Source organism: Oryzias latipes, chromosome 4, assembly GCF_002234675.1.
Source record: "Oryzias latipes chromosome 4, ASM223467v1".
NCBI classification, from domain to species: Eukaryota; Metazoa; Chordata; class Actinopteri; order Beloniformes; family Adrianichthyidae; genus Oryzias; species Oryzias latipes.
In genome coordinates, this window is record NC_019862.2 from 18,949,241 (window position 1) to 18,965,103 (window position 15,863).

Here is a 15,863-nt window from a genome sequence, read left to right on the forward strand (position 1 = left end):
ATCTTTAAAAAAAATCTTCATCATATTATGAATGTTTTCGTAAGTCACGTGCACAAAAAGTTCAGAGAAATGAGGAGCATCTTTCTGGGAACAGTTTAACTAAATAAATGCGAAATACTTCCCTCTAGTGGTCAAAATCTGTCATCACATTGCGGTCATCCTGAAGTGGTTTAGTGCCCCCCCCCCCCCCCCCCCCCCCCCCCTGACCACTTCAAATTACATTTAAAGGATAACGTTTTCCTTTGAGATTTTTTTAATGTGTCAGAGAAAAGCAAAACATTTAAACGTGTGAAATAAATTACGCATCATTTATGGAAGTTTATTAAACAGCGTAAACAAAAAGAATCCTCTGTTAATGGAGAGTTGCAGTTTTCCCTTCAGTCCAACAGAGGGCGATAGTATTCGTCAGACGATAATGGTTGACGTTAAAAACGACAAAGAAGATTTTCGACATGTTCTTCCCACAGATTTATACCAATGGAACAAATAATTAAGTGTTGTTCGATACTTTAATTGGCTGTTTTTAGTCTGACATCGTCCAACATGCACCGCTGCATCTTTAGGTAAGAGGTGGAATGGTTTTAATGAACAAAGCAGCCTTCGTTTTTTGTGTCACCTGCAGACAACCTTTGACACAATGAGCTCTCGTATAGTAATGTGGTAGTTAATCAATCAATCTGTTTAGCTATCATTTCTAAAACACTATTTTTTTAAAATATTTTTAAAGAAGAGTGTAGCATTTCTTTAAATCCATTTTTGCCTTGGTTGACACGGTGCATAAGACAAAGGGCTAAGTAAGTTGCATACAAAAAAGTGACCATATTTTTTCTCTCTTTATTTGTTTACTGTTATTGCTTTAATTTCAAGTTTGAATAAAGTTTTTTTTCTCTTCTGTAAGTAAACATATTTTTTGGCAAAACTGCATTTTATCGAATGATTGAAAATAAGGACGTTGGGGTAATTTTAGATGATTATACTAATATTTTGTTTACTAAATTTCAGTCAGATCTGTTGTCAATTGAGGTTATTGTTTTATTTATCGTGGAGTTAGAAGAAGGTGTATATGCTGTTTGTTTCTATAACTTGTCTTGTAGGTTTGCAGAGCTGCCTTGGCAGTGTGCAGCGCGTTGTATGAGCTCCTCCTCAGGTAAGAGGAGCAGGGTGATGCAGAGCTCCTTCCCTGTGCTCGACCTGCCCCTCCATCCCATCCAGCACCACATCTATGAAGCAAACCTGAGAAACAGCACCGCCTGCCATAAGAAGTGTGTGGTATTCACATCAGCACAGATGCTATTCAGATTTCATAGATTAATTATTTTTGCCATATTGCATATGCTCTTATGTAGATTATATAAAGTATACTGGTTTATCATTCACGGTTAATCTTTTTAATGTAAATAGGTACTTTTTGACTGCTCTTCTAAAAAGTATCCACAACTAAAAAGAGCTTCATTTTGTTGCTTTATTTGTCTCTTTTAATCTGGTTTTATCTCTGACTTCCTGTTTGATAGGTGTACAGAGTTGAGAGAAAAAGTGAAAAAAGGGGGAGGAGAGAACGCTGTCACAAGGCACACGCAAAGAAACAGGAAGCTGTTGGTCAGGGATCGTCTGCGTCTCCTCCTGGATGACGAGGACTTTCTGGAGCTTTCGCCCTTTGCCGGTTTGGGTCTCCCATATGGGGACATCCCTTCCGCTGGCTGCCTTACAGGTTAGGAACGTCCAGCTGTAATCCTGTTTCTTTGGTTTTTGCGTTGTAGTGTCTGACCAGTATGACAACATTGAATTTGCTCTGTAAACACTTTGATGTGCAACCCACGTGTTGTGTGTGTGTCTCCAGGCATTGGCAGGATTAGTGGCCTGTGGTGTGTTTTCATTGCCAATGATGCTACTGTGAAAGGCGGCACAGCTTATCCGATCACTGTGAAGAAGCAGCTACGAGCGCAAGAAATAGCCATCCAGAACCGGCTGCCCTGTGTTTATTTGGTCGACTCTGGAGGAGCCTTTCTCCCGCTGCAGGTTGAGCGCATGAACATCTTCTCTCTGAACCACTTCAATCATAATGATATGGTTTTCTGTTTTTGATGCCTGATTTGTGGACTTTCAGTCAGAGATCTTTCCTGATAAGAACCAGGGAGGGAGGACATTCTACAATGAAGCCATCATGTCAGCCATGAAGATCCCCCAGGTAAAAATAAAATCTCATTTTTCTTTGTTGATTTTCTTTTTCTTTTCACTGTTCTGCATCTTTATTCTCTCTATTTATGACACTTTTTTCTGTGTCCCATCTTCTTCCCTCCATTAGCTGTTGGTGCCACAATAGCAGTTGTCAGTAATCAGCCTATATTACTGAATACAAATTTCATTTTTTTTTAAATGAAGTATTATTATTATTTATATTTTTCAAATACAAATACAAGACTACATTCACTTTATTATTATTTTACTTCTTTTTACGGTCACTTTATTTTTCTCTTTTCTTAGTCACTTTATTTTTTTCGTCTTATTGTATTTTATTTTGCAATTTGAAGTTAGATTCCCTGTTTAGACTGAAGCTGAGAGAAACAGAATTTCAATTTCTATGTATGTAAAAATATTATAGATATTGACAATAAAGTTTACTTTGACTTTGAAAATGGAAAAAAACTCAAGTTAAAACTTGACAAATGTTAAATAAACAAATGATCAATAGTAAATTGACTGATATCACCTCTGTTCAGAGTTACAGGGCTTTTTGTATCATGCTAGTTTTTATTTTTTGCCTAAAGTTAAAATACTTTTTTTTAAATCTATTTACCATTTCCAGGGGGTCCTGCGCTGTATCTTAGCTGTTCCTAACACTGCGTTGGACTAAGAGGTCTGAGGTCTTTCCAGGTATCTGTTGTAGCCACTCCTCCAGCTTGGGGGTTACAGCCCCAAGTGCTCCAATTACCACAGGCTCCACTGTCACCTTCACTTTCCAGGCTTTCTCCAGTTCTTCTCTGAGTCCCTGGTATTTCTCCAGTTTCTCATGTTCCTTCTTCCTGATTTTCCCATCGCTTGGCACTGCCACATCCACCACAACGGCTTTCCTCTGTTCTTTATCCACCACTACAATGTCTGGTTGGTTCGCCATTACCATCCTATCAGTCTGGATCTGGAAGTCCCACAGGATCTTTGCCCTCTCATTCTCTACCACCTTCGGAGGTGTTTCCCATTTTGACCTTGGGGTTTCCAGTTCATATTCTGCACACATGTTCCTGTATATTATTCCAGCCACTTGATTGTGACGCTCCATGTATGCTTTCCCTGCCAGCATCTTACACCCTGCAGTTATGTGCTGGATTGTTTCAGGCGCCTCTTTGCACAGCCTACACCTTGGATCTTGTCTGGTGTGGTAGATCTGAGCCTCTATGGGTCTGGTGCTCAGGGCTTGTTTTTGAGCTGCCAGGATGAGTGCTTCAGTGCTGTCCTGTAGGCCAGCCCTTTCTAGCCACTCGATGAAGTTGTGGAAACCCCCCTTGAAGCCAATGGGAAGCCATTTGCACAAGTGTCCATCAAATGTGGGATATACCAAGGTGATGCTCTGTCCCCACTACTGTTCTGCATAGGTCTGAACTCCTTCAGCCAAATAATCACCAAGACTTGCTATGGATACCGACTCAGAAATGGGGCCAACATCAGTCACCTCCTCTACATGGATGACATCAAGCTATATACTAAGAGCGAGCGTGACATTGACTCCCTGATCCACCTCACCAGGATCTACAGTACTGACATTGGGATGGTGACAGAGAGGCAAGGTAGTCCACACAGGAGGGGTCTCACTCCCAGAAGGAACAATAGCAGACATTGAGGACAGTTACAAGTACCTTGGAATTCCACAGGCAAATGACAACCTGGAAGCTGCAACAGCAGCTTTTTATGAGCTCATAGATAATCTCAAGGTTAAACTCTTATAGAACACCTGAGTTATAAAACATGAGTACATATGAACAGAAGTGGGTTGTAACAAATTTCCTTTGAACTAAAAAACTTGTTTGTAAAAAATATTTACACTCTTCCAAGTAGTTTTTTTGACAAAATACTTTTTCCGTTTATTCAAGTAGATAACCTACTGCAGTAATCCCACTTTGTTTTAAATTGTCTTGTAATTTATATATTTTAATTTTACTTTTGTCCTATTTCATTCATGGGATATTCAATTAAATCAGTGGAATATGAGTTTTGGCAGTTATTTATATAAAAAAGTAAACATTGGCCCGTGTAAAATAACTCAGCTCTGACTGGACCACCACACAAAAGCCACAGTTGCATCTGCAACAAATGTCAATGTTGTTAAGATGTGGAGGGATGTTGAAATCTGAGGAAATGATGACAATCTTGTTTTAAATTTTCTTCAATGAAGAAAATAATTGTCTGTATTGTTATTAGTAATAGGCCTGGTCATAAATAGTTGGTCAGTTGTGGATACTGGCAGAAAGAATGGAAACAGGAGGAGGTTTCTTTTCATTTCAGCATCTGCAAATACGTTTTACAGTTGTTCAATACTTTATGACTTTAAAGGTGGCTGTGGTGTGTGGTTCCTGCACCGCGGGTGGAGCATACATCCCAACCATGGCAGAAGAGGCGGTGATGGTGCATCGGATAGGCACAATATTCTTGGGAGGACCCCCACTGGTCAAAGCCGCTACAGGGGAGGAGGTGACGCCAGAAGAGCTGGGAGGAGCCAGGCTTCATGCTGAGTGAGTCCATCAGCAAAACTCAAAGAGGCAGAAATGTTCATCCACCTGTTGAAGCGCAAAATGTTTTGTTTTCTCCCCCCACCTTCCAAGGGTGAGTGGCTGTGTGGATCATTTTGCGTGGGAGGAGAAAGAAGCATTCGACTACACAAAAAACATCATATCCACCTTCAACTTCCAACTGCCGCATGAAGAGGAGGACAGCACCAGGAGGAAGGCAGCGGAGGAGCCTTTGTACGCTTCAGAGGAGCTCATGGGGCTCGCTCCTCGCAGTTATAACTACAGTCTGGATGCTAAAATGGTACGTCAATCCAAAAAAAAACCCACAAAAGATGTGTCTTTTTAAATCTTGTTAAGGTAATCCTGTGAAAATGTTTGATTTATTTGTTTTTATTTCTGATTTGTCCAGATAGTTAGTCGCCTCACAGATGGCAGCCGCTTTCAAGAGTTCAAAGCTCTATATGGTACCACCCTCATCTCTGGCTTTGCAAAGATCCATGGGTAAAAGTCACAGGCACACACATCTATACTAAACACTCTTGATTATCTATTCAACTAAAATGTAGGGGGCGCTGTAGTCATGAGGGCACAAAGAATCACGTTTCATCAAAAACGAGCTGTAAGGAACTGACCAGCTTTCCTTTTTAGTGCTCCTTATCATTTCAATAGCATAGTGCACATTTTTTTTATTGTTTTTGTTCATTATAAATGTCCACTACATGTTGAACTTTTTTCACTTGTTTTCTTATGCAGATATTTTTACAATTGACTTCATGACTTAAAATTCTTTATGTTTTTGTTTAATATCAGGAGGATTTTTTTTACAGATGCATATGCACATCCATACAGTAGAAAGGTGGCTGCTTTTTTTGGTTTATGGAGCAAATAACAAACTTTTAGGCCTTTTTTTTTCTAAATTAGTCATATGAATATGTTGCTTTTCTGAGATAAATCTAATTTTATATTTTGAAAGATGTTCAAACAACATAACTTTACAGGAAAAAATGTGAAATTTTTAAGAAAGATGGCTGATTTTTCTTCTTCTTGCTTTTAAGCCATCTGGTGGGAATAGTCGCCAATAACGGCGTGCTGTCATATGAGGCTGCTCTGAAAGGAAGCCACTTCATCCAGCTCTGCGACCAGAGGGACGTCCCACTGATCTTCCTCCAGAACACGGCGCCTAGCGGAGCGCTGACGCTGTCAACAAAGCAGGTACTTCGGCAAATTGAAGCATAAACAAAAAAAGGAAAGTAAAAGAAATGGAACGATGGTCTCTCTTTCAGGCGGAGATGAACAGCAACTGTCTAAAGGCTCAGGGTTCAATGATGGCAGCTGTGGCATGTGCTTCCGTTCCCAAAATCACAGTGGTTGTTGGTGGTTCACATGGAGCTGACAGCTACGCGATGGTAGGGGAGTGTAAATGTCCATCTTTTTGGGCAGAAAGTCCAAATTTCAGGATATGCATAATGCCACGAGTTGACTCTGCACATTTGTCATCTGCAGTGTGGGCGGGCGTTTGAGCCGAACTTTCTGTTCCTGTGGCCCAATGCCAGAGTGTCCGTGACTGCTCCAGGTCATGTCGGAGCTCTGCTTCCTCCTGATGCTGAGGAGGAGGAGGAGGAGGAGAAGCTGAACAGGAGACTGAAGGAGGAGAGCTCAGCTTTCTTTTCCTCTGGCAGAATGTGGGACGATGGAGTCATTTTGCCTCAGGACACCAGAAAGGTAAAATACTAGTCAGAAAATGGCTTGAAGGATATTTGGGAGAGTCTCTGATATTGTAGTTTTGTTTTTGTTTTCATTTTAGATTCTAAAAGACTGTCTGGAAATCATCAAACAGCAGCATTATCAGCTTTCTACAAAGAAATCTCAGTCCATGCTTCTACGCATGTAGAAGTCTCACCTCCCCCTCTGGATCTGCTGGATAGAAAGTGCATTTGCAGCTGGACTAGTTGACGTTCCAATGCAGTTACCAGTTTTCATAAAGGAAGATTATTTGACCATATGGGGAGTTGATATTAAAATTATTGCCTTTTTTATGACCTCATTTAGATTTGATGTAAAGGTTTTTTATTTTCCCAAAGTGCCTCGAGCTTTGTCTTTAGTCTGCCAAAAGCAAAACTGTAAGAAAACAGAACAGATTTTCTTTTTTGCATCAGAGGCACAAAAGATGATATTAAAAAGTTTTTAAAATAGATGTTTAAATAGTACAAATTGTATCTATTGAAAATTTAACTATAAATGAATTGTCAAAAATTATTTTTTGTATATAAAATAAAAAAGAAACTGAATTTATTTCACCCTTCTTTTTTTCTGCCTAATATGTACTATGACATACATCTGTGGCAAAAAAAAAAGTTTTTCTTGACAAAATTAATGGGATTGATTTACAACCAAAAACACTTATTTTAATTTGTCATTATGTTGCTGCTCCTCTGTTTAATTGTATATAAAAAAAATTAAATATAGTACAATAAGTGGTCGTGGTCTTTGCCTTTGATTTAAAAAAAAGAAAATCTGAAACACATTAAGAAAAGAGCTTCTGTAAAGAAATTTGTAAACTTCATCTCAAAAAGAAGATAAACATCACATTAAGACATCGCAATGATGACTTCTTATGGATATTTTTATTTGAAAATAATGGTTTAAGGTAAATTCACTTTAAGGATAGTTATACTAATATAATTTCACACATGAACAATAAAAAAAAAACATTTTTCATTTAAAAAAAACCCATTACTTGTTTTCTTTAGGCTTCCAGAAATCAATACCCGACTAAGAAAGGAAAAGAATGCTATCAAAATGCAATTATAGCACAAATATTTGAATAAATGCTTCCAGTTAATGATAATTCAATATAATGTGTTGCAGCTGCTGTTTTGAAAACCGGTTGCCGTCACTAACTGAAATGCTGTCATAATTGCGTGATGATGGATGAAGTCATGGTTTGTACAACCCGTGGAGCGTGACTGGGATGATGGCGTTGACCTCCGCTCTGGCTACTTCTGTCAGCTTCATGGCGTCCAGAACCAGCAGGAATCCTGGCCTCTCTGTACCCGGTTTCACTACAATGCTCAGCAACACACCTGCCGAAATCAAACAATAAGACCTTCTTCCTCTGATAATAAAAAAGTAAAGTTAGAAAGTAGGTTTTATAGTTGAGGCCACTAAGTGACAAACTTCAATTAGTTACCAATTTAGCATCGAACGGCAGTTTTGATTTGACTAAGATTCAATGTCTGCTTTTTAAAATAATTTCAATGTATGCCAATTTTGCAAATCCTGGACCCAAATGGAGGTGCTTTACTTTTACTACCTTGTCTAAGTTAAAGAGTAGAACAACTGATCGTACCGTCATCCTCCTGTGTGGCTCCAGGTGTGGCCACAAAGATTGGCTCTGATGGATAACAGTCCTCCTCCTGCCACACCCACGTCTCCTTGGTCTGCACATTCAGCTTGACAATCTGCAGCAACAACAACCAAAAGCTTAACTTTACAAGAATGTGTTTTCATCCACGCACAGTGGAAAGTAAATTTGCTCCCACCCTATCAGGGATGAAGTGGTTCAGTCCGAGGCCGTAAGCAAAGAAGTACTTCTTTCCACAACATTGAGAGTAGTTGATTTGTGGGAATTCAAAAGCTGTGAGAGATGGAGACATCTGCAATTTAGGATTTGAAATGTGATACTCAAAACACAAAAACGTCCATATTTACTTTCTTTGCTTCAGAAATGTACACGTATGACTGCATTCTTCCCACCCTCTGTGCTAAACCGAGTATGTGTGTCACCTTGTCTTGGTCCAGAAAAGAGCACTTCAGGTTCGAGCCAGATGGTGCCATCGCTGCAAAGAACAGCTGTTGCGGTGGTGTAGGACAGAGACACCAGGTTTTTGCCCTGCTCCTCCTGTTCACAAAGACACACAGCACAGGATTTGTGTGTTTGTGAGAAATCTGGGGTTCATACGTGAAATATGTTTGCAACATGATGACGCAGAGAGCCCACTGTGGAATGAGTTACGGTACTACGGTACTGTCAAAGTTTTAAACCTAAAAACTGTTGTTGAATCCTTTCAGTATTATATTTTAGCCTATGTTCAAATTTCCCTGCTCACCTTTAAAGAAAGCGCATTTGCCCTTTTTTGACTGTTGTTTTAGTTTTTAAATGATAAAATTGAACTTACAAAAGATAATTAAAATAAGAGGCTTAATTGAATTTGATAAAAAAAAAAACAGTTAAAAGTCAATAAAAATAAAATACATAGATATAAGATACAGATATAAGAAATGATCCATAAATTGATTTGAAAAGAAATAAAAGAAAATTACACTATCTTCTGGACATTAAAGTAGCTCCTAATCATACACAGACATATTTAGACTTAAATACATACAATACATACACACATTGAACCCACTAAATATGATTGTCAGAGTTTGATAAATTGCTTAAAACCAAATATATATAATCCTACTCCTATTTCAAGTTCAATTGTGTTTATATTCTCAAAACACAATTTCTATCAAATCTAGGAATCTGAATAAAAAAGGTTGCTTGATACTTAAATTATATTGTTCAAAATATTTAAACTATGCATTTTTACAGTTTGTATTTTCAATTGTGTGACTGCATATTTTTCTTTAAAAATAAAAACAGAATGTAAGAAAATTCCTCCCAGCACCATCCTTCAAATCTTGACACTTTTTCTCTCATTTAAATAAACTCACATCGGCAGCATTGAAACTAGGGACGTGAGTCATCTACTCTTCAATGAGAAGCATCTAAATGATGCAACTATTTTAAATATATATATATTCCTTTATGTGTTAAAAACGGTCTTTTTTTAAAACAAACACCTCCTGCTGACAGGAATGTGATCCAATCGGAAAAGAAATGGATAATATTGGTAAAAGTCTTACCTAACGTGTTGAGACTGACCTTGTAAATGTCCAGCGGCAGAACGTATCGCCTGACCTCCGGTTGGGGAGCTCTTGATGCCGCTTTCTTCACCTCCTCCCACTCCTCCCTCAGGTTGGCCAGGTAAAGGTAGTTGTACACAAACTCATGACTGCAGAGCAACAGACAGGAAATCATGAGACCGAAACCCAATTCTGAGACCAGACAGCCACTGACTCACCCTTTCCACGTGCAGAGGTCCACCACGATGAAACCCTGGTCTTCATAAGTGTTGATGTGATGAAACAGATTGAAAGCAGATGTCCTGAACTTGTGGCTGCTCATGTAAGCTGCCGGGTTCTTGGTGGTCAAATGGAACCATGTCTGCATCACAGAAACTAAAAGTTTAGTATTAGGCCTGCACAATAAATCCCAAATTTATGGTTATCGCGATATCAAGCTGTGGAATACGCATATTGCAAAAGTCTGTAAAAATTGCAATAAATGGTAACCTTAAATGTGCTAAAACAATCTTATGACAGCTTGAAGTATTTAACAAATCAAATAAATCCCTTTATGCATTTGACCAATTATGAACTTTTATGTTAGATGTTCACCTCCTATGTAGACGAGGGGTCATTTGAAATATAAGTTAAGTTATGTTCACTCTTATTTAAATTAAACCGTTGCAGCGAAATGGAAATGATGTTTTTCTATTTGTTCATGTAATGCAAGTTATATCGTCATAGCAATACTGATCACTAACATCGCAAATGGAGGGTTTTCCTCATATCGTGCAGCCCTATTTTGTTTTTTTAGTGCAATATTTTGGCAAATTGAGTTTCAAGCTCCAATCCATGATCAGTTATGGAAATAGTTGGATTCTACCCCCATGCTCTCGCAGGATTCAAAGCAGTCCATGTAGGTGGTTCCTCTGATGCTCCAGGCTGACAGGAACTTCAGCAGGTTGATCTTCACAGGTTGCTCCACAAATACAAAATAGTTGTTGGTCATGCCAAAACTGTGCAGAGAGGGACAGAGATTAAAAATGTGTTGTTTTTTTTGGAAAACAAACAAGCCATCTTCATGAGATGAATACCTGTGCACATAGGAGGGCTTCAACCTCTCACTGCTTGGTAGCTGAACAACAATTTGGGATTTCTCAATGGGGTCTGATTTATCTGGAAATAGATGGAAACTTGCACACGTCTCCAAAAACAGTCAAAACGTTAATGACAAAATATTGATCCGGCAAAGATGGAGGGACTCACCTTTCTGTGCAGGTGGGATCTTGACAATGTTGTAAGCCAGACTCATGTCTTTGCCAAAGCAGTTACCGATGTTGTAGACCGTACCATCTGCTTCAATGTGCGGGTGAGCTGTAAGGCCATTCACTGAGAGATATTTGCACACATCCACCTAGAGCAGGCAATTAAAGAAAAAACTTAAAAAACAATACAATTCCACATTTTCTGATTTAAGACACTTTGTAAGATTGTAAATATTTGGGCAAACTATTTAACGGTACCACGGTTTTAAAAGATCTTGCATAATACACATTATCATGACATACAATAAAGAATATCATTTTTTTCTGTTTTGTCTAATTTAATGGATGAAGCAATGGAAAGTGACTGAAGTACAAAAAAACTTTATTTAAATTATTTTGATCCCACCCAGAAATTATGATATGGTGTAAACATTTTGCATTTTCGCATTCATTATTCAAAATCAGTGCATCTGGGTTTAAAAACAAAATGACAAACACTCAATAAAGTGGTTTTAGAAAGGGAAAAAATATTTTTTTGGTCATTTTTCATTGCTTAGCTGTCAGTGTTTGTAAAAATTCAAATGTTTTTTCATCTGACATTCAATCAGCAATTCTCTTCTGATCTTGATAGGCTTCTTGAGTATTTTTGTTGACTACACTGTTCATAAGGACACTGACCAAACAGTGAAACCTTTCCTACCTTTTCTAAAGTCTCCAGAGAATCAGGATCCACCTTTGTGATGTAGTTGGTTTCAGTGACAGCGTAGAAGTCTTCGCCAATCGGATAGATGTTAACTAAACAGTTATCAGTCACCTCAATTCCTTTGAAGTACGAAAAGAACCTAAATACATACAAGCACAAAAATAAATCCATAATTGGCCAGCAATTGAGCAGAAAGAAGAATTATGATATGTGCACTAAGGAGTAAAATTGAAATTATGATAAAAAGAAGGGGCAACAATTGTATTTTGGCAGTCGCTGATTCTGCAAATTGTATCGGTTTTATTGTGTTCATCAGAGACACATGACAACTGCAAGAGACAGAATGTTTAAAAAAAAGGTATCCAGGAAATCATATGGTATGAGGTTTGAATAATGTTTATCTATATTTAACTGTTTTTTTGTTGTTGTTTTTTTACAAAACAACAGTGGGAATTCTCTGTCAATTAAACAAAAATGTAATAAAAAAAATAAGTTCTTTGTAGACGCAAGAATGTCAGGTAGAATTAGAAATTTACCACGACCAAAAACGTTTTATTAATAATTTAATTATGGGGCTGATAGTATCAGTGTTGGTAAAAGTAAAACGTAAATCTGTGTCAAAAATGGCTCATGGTCTCAATGTTCTGTTAAAGTCATCGTTAAAAAATATAATAACGGTAAGAGGTAATCTGAAATCTGTGTGGTTTTCCTTGGTTACCTGGAGAAGATGTTTTTGCAGGGGTCTGGATAAGCTATGGTGCCAAATTCAGTGATGACAACTCTGTTTTCTGTCATGGCACGAACATATGAGTCTGTCTTAATGAATCTGAAGCAAAAAAAGAAAATAGAAACCTGTGTTCAAATAATTCACAAAAAGAGCATCTTCTATTTAAATAAATAACTAAAAACCCAAAAAGATAATTGAGCTTGTCCCAAGAACGTGTTTATGATTTCTCCAAATCCAAGTTCAGACTTTACATTTCTATTGGCATGCACTGAATTCATTTAGCCACACTAGATCTACAGAATTACCAATTTCACAAGTTCAAAACATACCAAAAACATAGCAAAAATAATTAGTTTTCAGTATTTTCCGACTTTTTTTTTTGGTCTTCTTACTTTCTGTTGTATGTCACCTGACCGTTCCTCAGGTCAAACTTGTGCATGAGAGCCTGTCCATCAAACAGGTGGTGGAAGGGTTCATCTCCCACTTCAAACAGGCCGGGACCCATTCTGAGAAGACTGCCCCCCAGCCATGATGGGATAACACCTGGGGAGACAGGATTGCACATCCTGATCCTGTCAACTCTCTAGTTAGCCAAATCTCCCCAAGCAATCCATTAGTGGGAAATATTAGCAAAACAGCATTGGGTGGGATGGTGCTCATATATCCTCTTTATTTTACCACTGATTTGAGCAGGAATGGGTTCATCCAGCTCCTCCACTGTCTCAAAGATCTTCTTGTAGCCTGCAGCAGGATGCTCCACGCTGGAAAGAGATGAAGAGGGATTAATTCTACAACAACCTATGTAAATAAAACCTTAGGCATGAATCAGTTAGCAGTTTTATTGTGGAGTTGTTGGTTCACCAAATATCTGTGTTACTCTGTCTAAGCAGGGTTTTAACTGTTGTGTTGTGGAAGATGTAGTTCAGATTACGCCCCCCCACCCCCCCCCAAAAAAAGAAAAAGTACTAAAAAGGATAGGGAGACCAGAGAAAGCAGCCTAAGCAAAAGAGAAAAAGGCAAAGAACTGAACTGATTGACACAAAAATAAGGTCTCATGTCATGACTGTGCTGAAACAGCAGACAATTGAACAAGGTATTAACTGCAGGATGAACTCACTAATGAAAGCAAATGTGCCATTTACTAGTTTAAGAGTCATAGCCATAAAAATAAACCAGGTAGCAAACCAACATGAGCTAATTACAGAAACTCAGTCCTGCAGACTCAGCTACAGCTGGCAGGAAATACAGATAAATTCACACCTAGATTTGCTTTTTTGCTTGAGGATATAAAACTGCCAGGAAACATCAGGCATTTGGAACAACTTTTGGTTTGGAACCAGTATTATCCAGAAACTGACCAGCGAGGAAAAAAACATGTACGAAAAAAACTGCTTACAGACACCATTACTTTTTTTTAACATTTTTCTACTAATATTTGGATTCAGTTGGTTGTTTTTATTCTTCACCTTACATTTTTAAGGTTCTTAAATTAAGTACTTCATTGGTTTTACTTTGTCTGTTGTTTGCCAAAGGCTCTGTTGCTGATCTCCATCTGGTTTTGCTCACATTGCATACCAGACTTTAGTGTGGTGTGTGCCACACCATCACACTCCCACCACTGTGGTTCATAGTCAGGATAATCTATTTCTGCATTGATTAGTCCTTATTGGCATTGAAAAAAGTTTATTATGGTCAAAATATTTGCCATAAAGATTCTTAAGTATATTAAAATTATGTTTCTAGGTTATTTTACGAAATTGACAGACTTGACATAACTTAAAACATCAACTTCCGACATTCATTATATAATCTGAGACACAGAGTAAAATTTGAGGGATTTAAACTTTTAATGATGGATTGTTGGATTAACAATCATAAATCCTTTCTTTTTTAATCCATGTTTTGTCGTGCAGCCCTTCATGTTTTACTGCTCTCTCCATTTTACTGGTTTCCCTCTCCTGCTTTTAATCATCTCTTTTCTTCCCCCCATGCTGCAGATTTTTGCAAAAGGCTGGTGCAGCTTGTTTGGGTTTGCCAGTTCTCTATTTCCAGCCTGCGTCATCTGATATTTTTTCATTTGATTCACTGGATGATTTCAGCATAACAGCCATGTCTGCCAGCAACTTTTTCTGGTTTTATTCCAGAAAAATAAACATTTGCAACCCCGAAGAAGTCCCAAATTCTATTTTCTGCTGAAAGAAACATCTTAAACAGTAAATTGAACGTGTTACTCACCGACTGACCATGTTGCTCTTCAACGTTGTTGCTTTGGTTGTCCACACAATCACACTAGTTGCTTGTAGAGATTTAGACTTGGATTTAAACCACAGTTTTTTTTTTTCACAGAAAGGAATGAAAATGCAAGCACCCTGCCCCTTTTTTTTTGTCATGATCCCTCCCCTTTTCCACCCTTCCTTACTTTCATGTCCTCTGCTCTCACTCCCCCTCCCTGAACCTCCTACCCGACCTCCTCAAGCCTTACCCAGAGTTGAACAAACCTGCTTTGTCTGGTCTCTTTTCAGGCCTTAAAATCCAAACAGAATCTTCTGAGGTCGCCTACACAAGGCCTTTGTCATCCAGTGAACACAAACTCTCCCACCAGAAAATGATTTAGGCCAAACATATAAAGTGAGCACTTATAAAAGCAGTGCCTAAGTGTTGTTGGAAGGTGGACGTGCATGCAAAAACAGTTTCTACCTAATTAGTTCCAGACAGCCTCTGCCATTACTCAGAGACTGGCTAGAGGCTTCGGGGTTGTGGGGTGGGGGTTGTCAGTTCTGTTATCTGAAGTTTTGATAAATGACAGAGAACAAAAGTCACTCTTCAAAGGATTGAAATGGCTGTCATCCAGTGTCTTCCTGCTGAGACAGGCACCTCAGAAAGTAGATTAAGTTCAGTAATAACAGTTTCACCCCAAAAGTGAAATTTGCTTTCCAAAATGAGCAACTTATTGACCAGACCATTACAGACAGATAATGACACAAGATCGCTACAACTACCAATTTGTTTTGTTTGAGCTACTTCCTCAGGTTAGGGCTACGGGAGTGTATTTCAGGATTCTTCACAGCCTTCATTTATGTTTAACGTATGGTGTGACTCAATTGCTTGGGATGACATTTAACAGCAGCTGTAAAGTCATTTTATGTTTTTCTGCAAAATGTTGAAAAAACGTTTTGGCAACTGTTGAAAAGTCATGGTAGTCAAATATGGAGGAGGTAGTATAATGGTCTGGAGGCTGTTTTGCTGCTTAATTAAACCATGAAATCTGCTTTCAACCAAAAATATCTAAAAAAGAATATCTCCCACATTTTTAGAAAATCAAAGACAACACTTTTATGAAGAGCAAAATAAAGACTGGAGTGGCTTCATCAAGGTGTTGATTTTAACTTAATAGATGCTCTGGCATCTTAATACAGCTGAATTATAACAATCCTGCAGGTCAGTGTGCCTAAATCCACAACTATGTTGTAAGACTCATTGCCAGTAATCGCAAAAACAAAAAATGTAATTTCGCCCTGCATTGAAACAGTGACTGTAACACTGGAAGAATTTTA

At 38.3% G+C, this 15,863-nt stretch overlaps 2 protein-coding genes across 2 annotated transcripts; one reads left to right on the top strand and one right to left on the bottom strand.

Annotated features, from left to right (window-relative positions):
- Positions 1-418: 418 nt before the first annotated feature.
- Positions 419-7,194, top strand: LOC101163479 (methylcrotonoyl-CoA carboxylase beta chain, mitochondrial). The gene is made up of 12 exons (XM_004068057.4): positions 419-563; positions 1,095-1,262; positions 1,512-1,708; positions 1,838-2,016; positions 2,105-2,185; positions 4,543-4,721; positions 4,812-5,019; positions 5,128-5,219; positions 5,774-5,930; positions 6,002-6,124; positions 6,222-6,440; positions 6,523-7,194. Exons 1-12 carry the CDS (start codon positions 544-546, stop codon positions 6,607-6,609), a joined length of 1,710 nt encoding a protein of 569 aa, XP_004068105.1. The 5' UTR covers positions 419-543; the 3' UTR covers positions 6,610-7,194.
- A 123-nt stretch (positions 7,195-7,317) lies between these two features.
- LOC101163729 (retinal Mueller cells isomerohydrolase) lies at positions 7,318-14,703 on the bottom strand. Its single transcript, XM_004068058.4, has 14 exons — positions 14,545-14,703; positions 12,988-13,070; positions 12,702-12,852; positions 12,301-12,408; positions 11,580-11,721; positions 10,881-11,028; positions 10,709-10,790; positions 10,498-10,630; positions 9,851-9,993; positions 9,652-9,781; positions 8,505-8,619; positions 8,261-8,355; positions 8,068-8,179; positions 7,318-7,801 (listed from the first exon to the last, which is right to left on the bottom strand). The coding sequence occupies exons 1-14, from the start codon at positions 14,697-14,699 to the stop codon at positions 7,656-7,658; spliced, it is 1,743 nt and encodes a 580-aa protein (XP_004068106.3). The 5' UTR covers positions 14,700-14,703; the 3' UTR covers positions 7,318-7,655.
- Between the last annotated feature and the right edge of the window lie 1,160 nt (positions 14,704-15,863).